The sequence below is a fragment of the Martes martes genome, assembly GCF_963455335.1.
Source record: "Martes martes genome assembly, chromosome: 2".
Lineage (NCBI taxonomy): Eukaryota > Metazoa > Chordata > Mammalia > Carnivora > Mustelidae > Martes > Martes martes.
Window position 1 is genome coordinate 353,957 of NC_137889.1, and position 12,817 is coordinate 366,773.

Here is a 12,817-nt window from a genome sequence, read left to right on the forward strand (position 1 = left end):
ATCTCCAAAGGCAAGGGAAACAAAAGCAAAAATGAACTTTGGGACTTCATCAAGATCAAAAGCTTCTGCACAGCAAAGGAAACAATCAACAAAACAAAGAGGCAAACCAAAGAATGGGAGAAGATATTCACAAATGAATATCTTCAGACTAGAATAACTACAGACAAAGGGCTGATATCCAAGATCTATAAAGAACTCCTCAAACTCAAAACCCAAAAAACAGATAATCACGTCAAAAAATGGGCAGAAGACATGAACAGACACTTCTCCAATGAAGACATACAAATGGCTAACAGACACATGAGAAAATGTTCATCATCAATAGCCATCAGGGAAGTTCAAATCAAAACCATATTGAGATACCACCTTACACCAGTTAGAATAGAAAAAATTGATAAGGGAAGAAACAAGCATTGGAAAGTATGTGCAGAAAGGGGAAGCCTCTTACACTGTTGATGGGAATGAAAGTTGGTGAAGCCACTTTGGAAAACAGTGTGGAGATTCCTCAAAAATTAAAAATAGAGCTACCTTATGACCTGGCAATTGCACTACTGCATATTTACCCCCAAGATATAGATAGAGTGAAAAGAAGGGCCAACTATACCCCAATGTTCATAGCAGCAATGTCCACAATAGCCAAACTGTAGAAAGAGACAAGATGACTTTCAACAGATGAATGGATAAAGAAGATATGGTCTATATATACAATGGCATATTACTCAGCCATCAGAAAGGATGAACTCTCAATTTTTGCATCATTATAGATGGGACTGGAGGGGATTATGCTGGGTGAAATAAGTCAAACAGAGAAAGTCAATTATCATATGGTTTCACTTATTTGTGGAACATAAGGAATAGCATGGAGGATGTTAGGCAAAGGAAGGGAAAAGTGAATTTGGGGAAACTGGAGGGGGAGATGAACCACAAGAGACTGTGGACTCCGAGAAACAAACTGAAGGTTTTAGAGGGGAGAGGGGTGGGGGGATGAATGAGCCTAGTGATAGGTATTAAGGAGGGCACAGGTTGCATGGAGCACTGGGTGTTATATGTAAACAATGAACCTTGGAACATTGAATAGAAAATTGATGATGTACTGTACTAACATAACACAATAAAAACACAATAAAAAATCATATTCATATTCAAGCATTCAGGCTCTAATTCAGGAGAACTAAAAGCTAAAAGTATAAGCCAGAATATATACAGTTGGATCAATAAGCTCTTTATGTGGAATTCCAAAGAAGCTATTATACACATTTCATTTGAGGGGCTAGCAATAAGGGGAAATTTTTACCTAAATAACACTTTCTTCTTTCTTCTCTCCCCTTCACCTTTGTAGCATGACAATAATGAGTATATAGTACCTTACTCACTGTTTTGTATCACTTAAATAATAAGCATCACTTAAATAATAAGCATTCAGTACCTTACAGTTTTTTCCACTGTCTTAATATATACCCTTTGACTTTTGACCATTTTATTATTAGTTTTGATAGAAAACAGTAGGTACTTTATCAAACTCATGTGTAACTAAAAGATTATTATGACTTATTAAAAGACTGTTATGACCTATTACTTGAGTATTTTATAATAAGAAGAATAAATAATAATTGCATCAATATAATATGATATGAAAGTTACTGATGTACTTTTCATAACTGTATGTCTTGATATGGTTCACAAATTGTGCAATAAATTTTCTTTGTTTAATCAGACAACAAATTTAAAATCTGAAGCTTTCATATTAATAATTTAGAGTCACCAAAGATTTGGTTGCAACAATGCACTTTATTGTATTGATACCATACTCTGTACAAAGACTGTAATAGCAGTTACCTGTAATATAAGCTATTCATTATATTTAACTATTGAGTTTTCAGTCCTTTACATTCACTTCCGTTGCCCTAAATGTTAGCATTCACCAACAGAGAAAGACCTGCCCATGAAAATTCCTAAGAGACAGAATCAAACTTCCTGACACTCTCCAGTGAGAAGGAAATGTGCCTCCTGGGGGAGGGGGAAAGGGAGGGTACAGATCCAGAACAAGAAGAATTAAAATATAACATGTTCATACTCCACTGTTAGTTAAGAAAGAGGAGGGCTCAACTATATCACCCTGTGATTGGCCCAGCCTTCCATGCTTTTTGTGGGGGGAGTGGGGAGATTTGCGTGTATGGCTTCAGGGACGTGATGCTCTCCCATGAGACATACAGGCTTCCTGAGACCAGATGTGGCCCTGACTACCACAAAAGCTTCTGGGTACACAGTCTTAGAGGACTGGCGGACTTCCATCATCTGGAGTTGGAGAGGCTGTAAGGTAGGGGGAGGGTGCAGAGAAAATCAGGGAGTGGCTCATCAGAAGCAACAACCATCCAGTTTTTCCCTCAAATGTTATGATTACAGGTACGTGGCACAGTGGCTGTCTTAAGAAATGAGGGCTGTAAAAGACAGTGGATTACAATGGAGACATGGATAGCCAAACTCAAAGCATTCTTCGCTGCTGACCACAACTTTAATCAGTGGTTTTCTTCCTACTCTGAAGAGTATAACTTACTCAGTTTACCAGTATTCCTATCATAAGATTCCTGTGAGTTGTTCTAAATTAATTATTTCAAAGGAAATATCTATTACTGTTGGGGAACGAAATATCTGGATTCTCTAGCATACCTGAGTCTGATCAAATGATAAAATAGTTTCTGCTGTGCCATGTTAAGGCATCACCTTGTTATCAGGTCCTCGGTACGGTGACTGCAGGGAAATTGTGGAAAGCAATGAGTAAACATCTCTATAATCCATGAGCCATTTACATAAATGCTGTCTCCTATTAAGAGATTCAGAAATGAAAATTTCATAATAATGAGGACTAATATTTACTAAATGTCTCTTGTACCCCAGGCACTCAGAATTCTAAGTGTTTCAGATACAATATCTAGTAACATAGAACATGTTTTCCTTTGGTTGATAGGAAGAAAAGAAACATTTTGTTATGAAAACAGAGATTCAGAAGAGGCTGAGTCAGTCAAGGAATATTTCTAACTATGTGGAGATGACCCAAAATGAATCAATCACTTATGCTGGGTTATTTCCAAACCAGAATGGCATACTGAGAGCTTGTCTTGGCTCTGAGGTCTGGGCAAGGCAGCACGTGAAGCTGAGCCAGTAAAATTGCCTTATTTCCCTCCCAATTCTCTCATATATGCAACTGACACTCAAAGTGCACCTCGATACTTAAAGCTTCAGAATCTCATCGGTATTTAGGGCCACTTAATCTTTATTACATTGGAAAGGAATCTACAAATAAAATTTCTCACTGGGCATGAAACTCCTATATCTTCAGGTTATATGACAGTACCATTTGCTTAGTCATGGACTCTTGATAGGACAATTCTTTCTTTATTTTTTCAGTGTCCCAAGATTCATTGTTTATGCACCACACCCAGTGCCCCATGTAATACGTGCCCTCCCTAATATGCACCACTAGGCTCAAATAACCCCCCAACCCCTCTACCCTCCCAAACCCTCAGTGTGCTCATCACAACATGTGCCCTTCTTAATGCCAATTACCTGGCTACCACTTTGCCCCACCCACCTCCCCTTTGAAGCCCTCAGTTTATTTCCCAGAGTCCACAGTCTCTCGTGGTTTTTCTCCCTCTCTGAACCCCCCCAACTCCAGTTTTCTCTCCTTTTGCCTATGGTCCTCTGTGCTATTGCTTATGTCCCACGTATGAATGAGACCATATAACATGATGTTTAAAAAAACAAGAAGTTTTGACGCTGATAAATTGCATTTTAACACCATTTCTTACTTTTTTATTCATGGTTTGCCTCTACAGTGTTTGCATTTTTAACTCAAAACAACACAGTAGGAAAGATAGGAAGGGCTTTGTCATCCTTCCTTTACATGGAAATGATGAATCAGAAATATTAAGTCAAGAAACTGTGTCAGGGGAGAGACAGAAGCAATATTCAAACCCAGTGTTTCTACTGGCTTGATGTTCTTTCTGCAGACACCTGGCACCTGCTTTGAGTATCTCACTCTTTCCATAGTAGTGATTACAATAAAATGTTCTTCCTATGTACATGAAGCTGGACTCTACTATGTGGACCTCAGGGTTCCCGGGCTAAGGTCCTTGGAGAGTAACTCCTGAAAGCAATAGGAAGTATGATTTTTAAAAACTGGATTTTGCCTGTTTCAGTATCAAACCAAGTGACAAGGGGGAGAAGAGATCTGACTATTGAAGAGTCAGGATGTTTAAGAAAATCTTGTGGGTCAAAAAAAAAAAAAAAGATAAGTAACTATTGTCTGTTTTCTTTGCTTCAGCCTTAACTGATATACATTACTCCATGGGATCTATACGTATTAATTACAGTGCAAGTAGAATGCTTACAAATGCTTTAATATACATGTAAATACATTATAATAGACTACCTGATGTATGAGCAACTTTTCAATAGTCACATGCATTGGGACTCTGTCACTTTGCAGAGTTGTTATTTCATATTTCCCAGGTTTGAATTGGTCCATTTGTTCCCATCCTTAACTTGGGGCAATTTTGCAAGCAGCAGATTAAAATGATCCATAATGCAAGGGTTTTATCTCAAGACATAATTTTCATGTGTCTATGTCTGTCTGTATATATTTTCTACTGTTCTTCTCTCCATCATGGCAGGTGCAAAGCAAAACATGAGAAGGGAATGAAAATAATGAATCAGGAGAGATGGTTAAAGATTGGGATAAAAGATTCCCCAAGAGGGATTATATGAAGGAAATCTATGGTAACATAAACATGGACACAGGCATGATGATGACCAATACTTACTGCATACTGAGTCACTTTTCTAAGTGCTTTTATAGGAATTAACTCACTTAATCCTCATAGCAACACCATTAGGGACATACCAGTATCACCTCCTTTTTTAAGTGGAAAAACTGAAGAAACAGGTAGTTTAAGTAAAGTTAACTTTGATCCAGCATTAGATGGCTGTATTTGGATTTGAACCCAGATAGAATATCCCCAAAATACTCTTAATCCCTATGCTACTCAGTATGGAATTGAATGTGTGTGTTTCTGTGTGGAGGTACAGATGTATGTGCAAATGCAATTTTTTTGTACATATATTTTTGTGAATACACCTAATACATTTGTCTACTCTAGTAACTTGGAACCTCAAAAAGCATACTTTTGTGTTTTACATATACTGGCACCAAATGTTACTGTGGAATAAACAGTGATATGTTCTGAGCAAATGTAGGATAAACATGGTCTCCAGTTTTGCTAATAAACAGATGGCATCCAGAGCAATGGACACCCAACCTCCTCCTTATTCTGCCCTTTTCATGGCAAACATTGTGTAGAATCTTGCTTGATGACATTCCAAAAGAACAAGCCAAATGGCAGTACACCCACAAAAAGAACAATGAATGCTTTGTCAAGAATGTATTAGGTTGAAAGACAAATAACTCTCTCATTTGGGACATCTGACAGAGATGAGCTTTATCACACTTAACTTCAGAAAGTAGCCTCAGCACCCCTGGGCAGGTGTTCCAGCAGCCAGAGTAAAGCTTAGCATTCCAGCATTTCCTTGTTACAAAAGAACTTACTCACTGGTAATGGTGGTGGGTATAATGGTAAGAAAAGGTAAAAAATACAATTCTGATCTCTGTGTCTGTGTCTGAGGCTATGCTCAGGAAGAAATGAGCAATTGATTGTCCTCGAGAGGTGTGAGTGTGCTCATGGACGTTACCAAATTGTGGGAACACGCCGGGGGCATGCCCACACATAGTATGGGGACAAGGCAGAGCAGGCGTGGGGAAGACGTTTCCAGGAAGGAGAAGATGCCATCCTGCAATCTGAGTGCACTGGGCAGGTGACTGTGTGGACAATCAGGGAGGCAGATGTCAAGTCCCTGCAAGAAAAAGAGCACAAAGAGAAGGAACTCTGTGCAGGCATGACACACTCTGGAGGCTGCTAGTGTGTGTGTAGTTGGAAATACTCTAACATGAAGTCCTTTGTTAAGGGGTAAGATCAAAGTTTCATCAATAATCAGTGAGTCAATCCATGGATTTTCATGAATTACATAAATACATTTGAATTTGAACTTGAAGACAATGGTAATTTCCCGTTAGCAAAGAACCCCATGATGGGGAAAGGCTGGCATATGAGAAGTATTAAAGGTAAAGAAGCTTGTCATCTTGAGCAGTGAAATCAGCATGCAGTGTAGACATGGTGTGAGTGGATGTGGGGATCCTCACATCCGGGCTCCTGTTTCTCTGTGCTCCAAGCCCCCTTCCAACACCCAGTCCCCAGGACACACCTGGCTTTAATACTTTGCATTAGAGCCATTCTTTATTCATTGAATACCCATTTAATTTCTGCTTTCTTTCAGTAAATAAGTTTCATTTGGGGAGAAATGGTGTGTTTTTATGGGTTTTTGTTGTTATTGTTGTTGTGAAATCTCGGGACTCACAGCAGTAAATGCAGAGTACTCTGTGCTCAATAAGCATCTGCTGAATGAATTCAGTGACAACAGCAACAGGAAGAAAAAGACATGTGTGAGAGGACCTTCGTCTGGCAGTATTTGATGACTGATTAAAGGAAGAAATGAAGACAGAATTGAGCTGATGTTAATTTTTTTTCAATTTTATGCTTCGTGACTAGGTGTGTTTTTTATTGGATCCCCTGGCTTTGTGAACACAGAACAGGATTTGGTTGGTAAAGGCATGAGGACGTATGTTTTGAATTTTAAACTTGCAGGTAAGAAGTGTGTCTCTCTGGCTTACTAGAGCTCATTAAAAGCAATATAGAGATTTGCATTTATAGCTGAATGGCATTTTCCTTGCTGTCCTCTTCCCCAGGTCATGAACCTCAGCTGCTCCTCGTGGCAGGACAACAGCCTGTCTGTCAAGTACTTCGTGTTTGCCAAGTTCTCTGAGGTCAGAGAACAGTGTTTCCTTTTATTCACCCTCATCCTCCTCATGTTTTTATCCTCCCTCATGGGAAATGCCCTCATAGCCCTTGCCATCTGGACCAACTCAGTCCTCCACACACCCATGTACTTCTTCCTGGCCAACCTGTCTCTCTTAGAGATTGGCTACACATGCTCAGTCATACCCAAGATGCTGCAGAGCCTCGTGAGTGAGGCCCGGGGGATCTCCCGGGAGGGGTGTGCTACACAGATGTTTTTCTTCACATTATTTGCTATCAGCGAGTGCTGTCTTTTGGCAGCCATGGCTTTTGACCGCTACATGGCCATATGCTCCCCACTCCACTATGCAACACGAATGAGCCGTGGGGTGTGTGCCCAGTTGGCAGTCATTTCCTGGGGAGTGGGTTGCATGGTAGGCGTGGGCCAGACCAACTACATTTTCTCCTTGAACTTCTGTGGCCCCTGTGAAATAGACCACTTCTTCTGTGACCTTCCCCCTATCCTGGCTCTTGCCTGTGGTGATACATCCCATAATGAGGCTGCAGTTTTTGTTGTGGCCATTCTTTGCATTTCCAGTCCATTTTTACTAATCATTGCTTCCTATGGCAGAATCCTAGCTGCTGTGCTGATCATGCCCTCCCCTGAGGGCCGCCGTAAAGCTCTTTCCACCTGTTCTTCCCACCTGCTTGTCGTGACGCTCTTCTATGGCTCTGGGTCTGTCACCTACTTGAGACCCAAGGCCAGCCATTCACCAGGAATAGATAAACTCCTAGCTCTGTTCTACACAGTGGTGACATCCATGCTCAATCCCATCATCTACAGTTTACGTAACAAGGAGGTCAAGGCAGCTCTCCAGAGAACGCTGGGTAAGAAGAAAGTTTTGACTCATGGGTAGATCCCACAGGACCATGAAAATCTGCTTTTTTAAAAGATGCACACACAACCCAGGAGTAAAGAAAGAAAACAAAACTGATCTCTGCAGTATGCTCTCTGCAACCTATTTTGTGAGGACCTTCTTTAATAATAGTATCTGTAATTTTGGAGACATCTCTATAGTCACAGTCAAACTGCTGATTGCCAAATTCTGGAAGGAAGTTGGCTACCAAAGAATTTTGATAGGTGAGTCCAATACTAGACAGGTTTTCCAAAATACGTCAGTCTAGGCTTGATGTATACATTGCCAAATTATATCTTAGAAGTCTGGCAAATTCTCATTCTTTATTCTTAGGCATTTTCTAGCCCCTGAGTGTCTCCTGTGAATCTTCCCTGGTCTCTGGAGGCAGTGTTCCCACATATGTCCGTCCCACATGACTCTCAATTCCCTAATAACATGGAGCACATTATTTCTTTCCACAAAAAAAAAAGTTTTAGACGCTTCTACCTTAATTATCATTACAATGATATAGAATTAATTCTGTGAGTTGCATGTACTATAAAAATATTTAAATGTGAGGAAAAAAAGCAAACACATTCCAGAGGCATTTGTTGCAGAAAATTAAAAGAAAAAAGTGGGAAATTTTTATCAAAAGTCTCCATGGTGAAAATCTTTTTAAAGGAAAATCATATTTTAAATTCAAGAAGGAGAAAAATGAACCAAAAATAATTAACATATATAATTAAAAGATTTTATGTAATTTATAAAATTTGCATATATGCAAATGAAATCTGGCTCCATATATTTGGAAATCTTCCATACACTTGCTCTGAAGGGAAATGAGCTGTAAGCATCTAGAGAGGCATTGCCTGGAATGTGAGCACCTAGTTCTCAGGGAGGTGCTGTGGGTTGTGAGGAGTTGGTAACTGCTCACGTAGTAGCTGTAATGGGACAGAACAGAGGTCTATGACTTAATCACTGTGTACAATGGACAGTCCTGAATGTGATGGACAGCTTGGTCCCCTAGTTAGCAATGCTCTATGTACTCCTGATGTGTGCTGAGAGAGTAGATCTTAAGTGTTCTCACCACACACATAATCTCTGTGAGGAAAGGGGTGTGTTAATATAATCACTTCACAACACATGTGCATATCAAATCATCATATTATACGCTGTAAAGACATGCAGTTTTGTTTGAGATCTAAATATCAATTAGCAGGAAAAGATCAAAAGATGTGATGATTCTATTGGGGGTAATGGTGATATTAACTAATGACCACGATGTGCATTTTGCCAGATATCCCTATTTTACCAAGAACTACCCAATTCATTCAAACACATAATTTATGTATAATATAAATGTTAAAATATTTGTGGACATTTCTATTAAAACAAATATAATATAATACATGCTCTTCAGAGCAAATGTATAAAACATATAAAAATGTACAAATTAAACTTTAATTCATTTATATTCCTTCCATGCAATAATAACCAATGTAAATATTTCATTTATTTAATTTAGCCTTTTTCTTTCTGCCACCCACACATGCACACACACGCACTGAAGTCCCTTCTCATGACAGATTATGTTGAAAATATAAAAGGTATGAAAAATGCATCTTCTAGAACATTTAATGTTTGTTTTAAACATCTACATTGTCATGAATTAATTTATCCTCCATATTTTCTGTATTAAATCCTCCTGAATATTGATAAGGGAGAAATTCTTTGCTAACTTTGATTGTCAAACCCTGTGCCATCTATTTCCAAGAGGCCTTGGAGTGCATTCTCCTGAGCACCAGCTCTGACAGCAGCACCGACCATAGGATAACCACCATTTACTGGATTCTGAATACATGAAAGGGCAGCTCAGACTCCTTTAATGTTTGTCTAATATTTGACCTTGAAAACCACCCAGGTACTACTGTTCTCATTTTACCCTCGTGGAGCACAAGGAAGAGAGGTAAAAGCTGCTCGCCCCCAGGAGTCGGTAAGGACTAACATTGGTTACAGAAGGTCTGATGCAAGATCCATGGTTCTTGGCCACAGTTCCAGGAGAGTTTATTCCATTAATTTGGACTCCCTGTGTACGCTGTCCCCAGGATAAGTAAGAGTGAAAAGACCATAGAATGTCTCTGCTGATAAGGGACAGCCCTGGTGTTCAGCCTTCTTTCTAACTTGTGAGATTTTTTTTTGGAGGAGTGATATTCTTTTTCTTTTTTGAAAGCCTATTTTTTGGTTTTAATCAGCATATGCAGTATAAACAGTAACTTCTGATTTGTATATTTTTTAAAAGATTTTATTTATTTACTTGACAGACAGAGATTGCAAGTAGGCAGAGAGGCAGGCAGAGAGAGAGAGAGAGGAGGAAGCAGGCTCCCCGCTGAGCAGAGAGCCAGATGCGGGGCTCGATCCCAGGACCCCGGGATCACGACCCAAGCCGAAGGCAGTGGCTTTAACCCACTGAGCCACCCAGGTGACCCTCTTCTGATTTATATTTAACAATAATCCCAAAGAAAACCTAAATATATATGCCTACTATCTTGAAAGTGCACACATTACTGTTTAGCTCCTGTTTACATGAAAATCCAGTCACAAGCATGTTTTCTTAGAGCAAAATTCTCAAATAGATTTTTAGAATGTGCTAAAAAGTTTATTTGATTCAATAATGGATGAACCAGCAGAAGATCAAAGCCAGGTAGCCCAAGGCCGAACAATAAGGAAATACAGGCCGAGAGAGAGAGTTTGAAAAAGAATTTATTAATTTTATAACTCTTAGAGTTATTTTCTATAACAAGTTGCAAAATCATAACTTACCATCAGCCCCTCTAGGTCAGCCTGTCTCCTTACAGAATGGCCAAGCCGGGCTTGGTTTGCCAATTGTCAGCAGTGGACCAGACCTGACCTGGCACTTGCTTGTATAAATAAGGTGTAATTGAAGCCCAACCATCCCTCACTAACAAACTGCCTAGGGGCTGCTTTCCTGCATTTCCTGCTTTCCTGCCTGCAGAGTGCAGTGCTAGCTTCAGAGATCACAGACACCATGGACCTACCCCTTACAGGATACCTCCACACATAACAAACATACCAACAAAATGCAAGGTGTGGAAATTTGTGGATCCTGATTTGAACAAACCAAAGATAAAAAAGACATTTTTAAGACAGATAAGAAAGCAGAAACATGGGCTGATGGATTATAATTAGGAAGTATTGTTCATTTTCATTCTAAGTTACTTACATTTGCAATAATATGATGTCTGGGATTTACTTTTAAAAATTACAGCAAAAAAAAAAAAAAACTATGGGAGGAAATATTTGAAACAAAATTGGTGTGATGTTGATAATTGTTCATGTTTCCCTGCTGTATCCCTGGGTTTATCTCATGTTATCCTACTTCTGTTTACTATGCCTGAAATGTTCACACATGAAGAACAGTCATACTTTGTCCATTATGTGTTACTGATTTTATCTTGATTTCACTTTTCTCAGATAAAATGCTTGTATGCATTTAACTCCAAAATGCGTTCAGACTTGCTTTGTCATTCACTACATGGCCAGCCTATTGTGGAGGTTCTGTGTGTGAGTGAGAAATGACCATGTATGCTTTTTAGCTGTGGTGTTCTCTCTGTACTTGTGAGGTGAAGTCTGCTGTGTTGGTCATACTTCCTGCATACTCCCTCACTCCTGTGTGTGTCTTTTCTACAAGTGATTCATCCAATTCTGGCTGTGGATTTCTCTAGTGCCTTCATTAATTGTCAGCTTTTGCTTTGTATTCAAAGCTATGTTACAGGATGTATATAAGTCCAGGAGTATTTTAATTTCCAGGTAATTAAATATTTTAGCAGGATGAAACTTCCTCCTTATTCCTGGTAATAGTTCCTTCCTTAAGCTCTCCTACGTCCAGTAGTAGCATGCCTGTACCAGCTTTCTTTTGGCCCCGATCAAGGGCGTGTCTTTTTGTATTCTTTTTTTTTTTTATTAAATTTTTTATTTATTTTCAGCATAACAGTATTCATTGTTTTTTCACCACACCCAGTGCTCCATGCAATCTGTGCCCTCCCCAATACCCACCACCTGGTTCCCCCAACCTCCCACCCCCCGCCCCTTCAAAACCCTCAGGTTGTTTTTCAGAGTCCATAGTCTCTCATGGTTCACCTCCCCTTCCAATTTCCCTCAACTCCCTTCTCCTCTCCATCTACCCTTGTCCTCTATATTATTTGTTATGTTCCACAAATAAGTGAAACCATATGATACTTTTTGTATTCTTTATGCTGAATCCTCAAATGATGTTTTTATCTCAGTCTCCAAAAAAAAAGAAATATGAAAATGTTTATATTTCTTTGGATGGTTTGGGCCATTTACATTTATATAATTTATACAATATAATTTAAATACATAATTTATATAATTTCTGGAGTTGATAGCCACTATTTTTCTATGTGATTTCTATTTTATTTATTGCTTGACTTTTCTTCTATTGTAATTACATTTTTATAATTAATCAAATAGTTTTATGTGACACTTCCTCACCTTCAAGTTTTAGCAATACAATAGTATATTATTCTTTTAGTGGTTATCTCAGACATTCCAAGATATATCTTTGATCTGTGATAGGCTGAAGTAAGTTGGTGTTTTTCCCATGGGTTTTCTCCATGAAATGAGTTTGAGTGATTTCCAATCTAAGCTCTTAAATTAAAAAAACAAGCCTTAAGATAGATGGGGCAAATCTTTCAGAACTACTGGGTGAAAATGACAAAAAATTATTTTAAAGGACTTTTCTCAGATTATAGTCATGATCACATAGAGTAAAATAATAAATCAATAACAATATAATAGGCATATCATTCATAAAATCATAGTCAAACATCCCATGAGTTTGGATTCTACAAATCATATTCCTAAATAATTTCAAGTTACAGAATCAATAGAAATTAAATTTGCAAAGCATTTATAACTAAACTTCAACAAAAACATACATAAAAATGTATGGCTTGCAACAGTTCTTAAAGGGAG

At 38.7% G+C, this 12,817-nt stretch overlaps 1 protein-coding gene across 1 annotated transcript; it reads left to right on the top strand.

Annotated features, from left to right (window-relative positions):
* Positions 1–6,859: 6,859 nt before the first annotated feature.
* Positions 6,860–7,822, top strand: LOC308339268 (olfactory receptor 10C1-like; the record flags this gene model as incomplete). The annotated part of the gene is made up of 1 exon (XM_080797751.1): positions 6,860–7,822. One exon carries the CDS (start codon positions 6,860–6,862, stop codon positions 7,820–7,822), a length of 963 nt encoding a protein of 320 aa, XP_080653877.1.
* Positions 7,823–12,817: the final 4,995 nt, after the last annotated feature.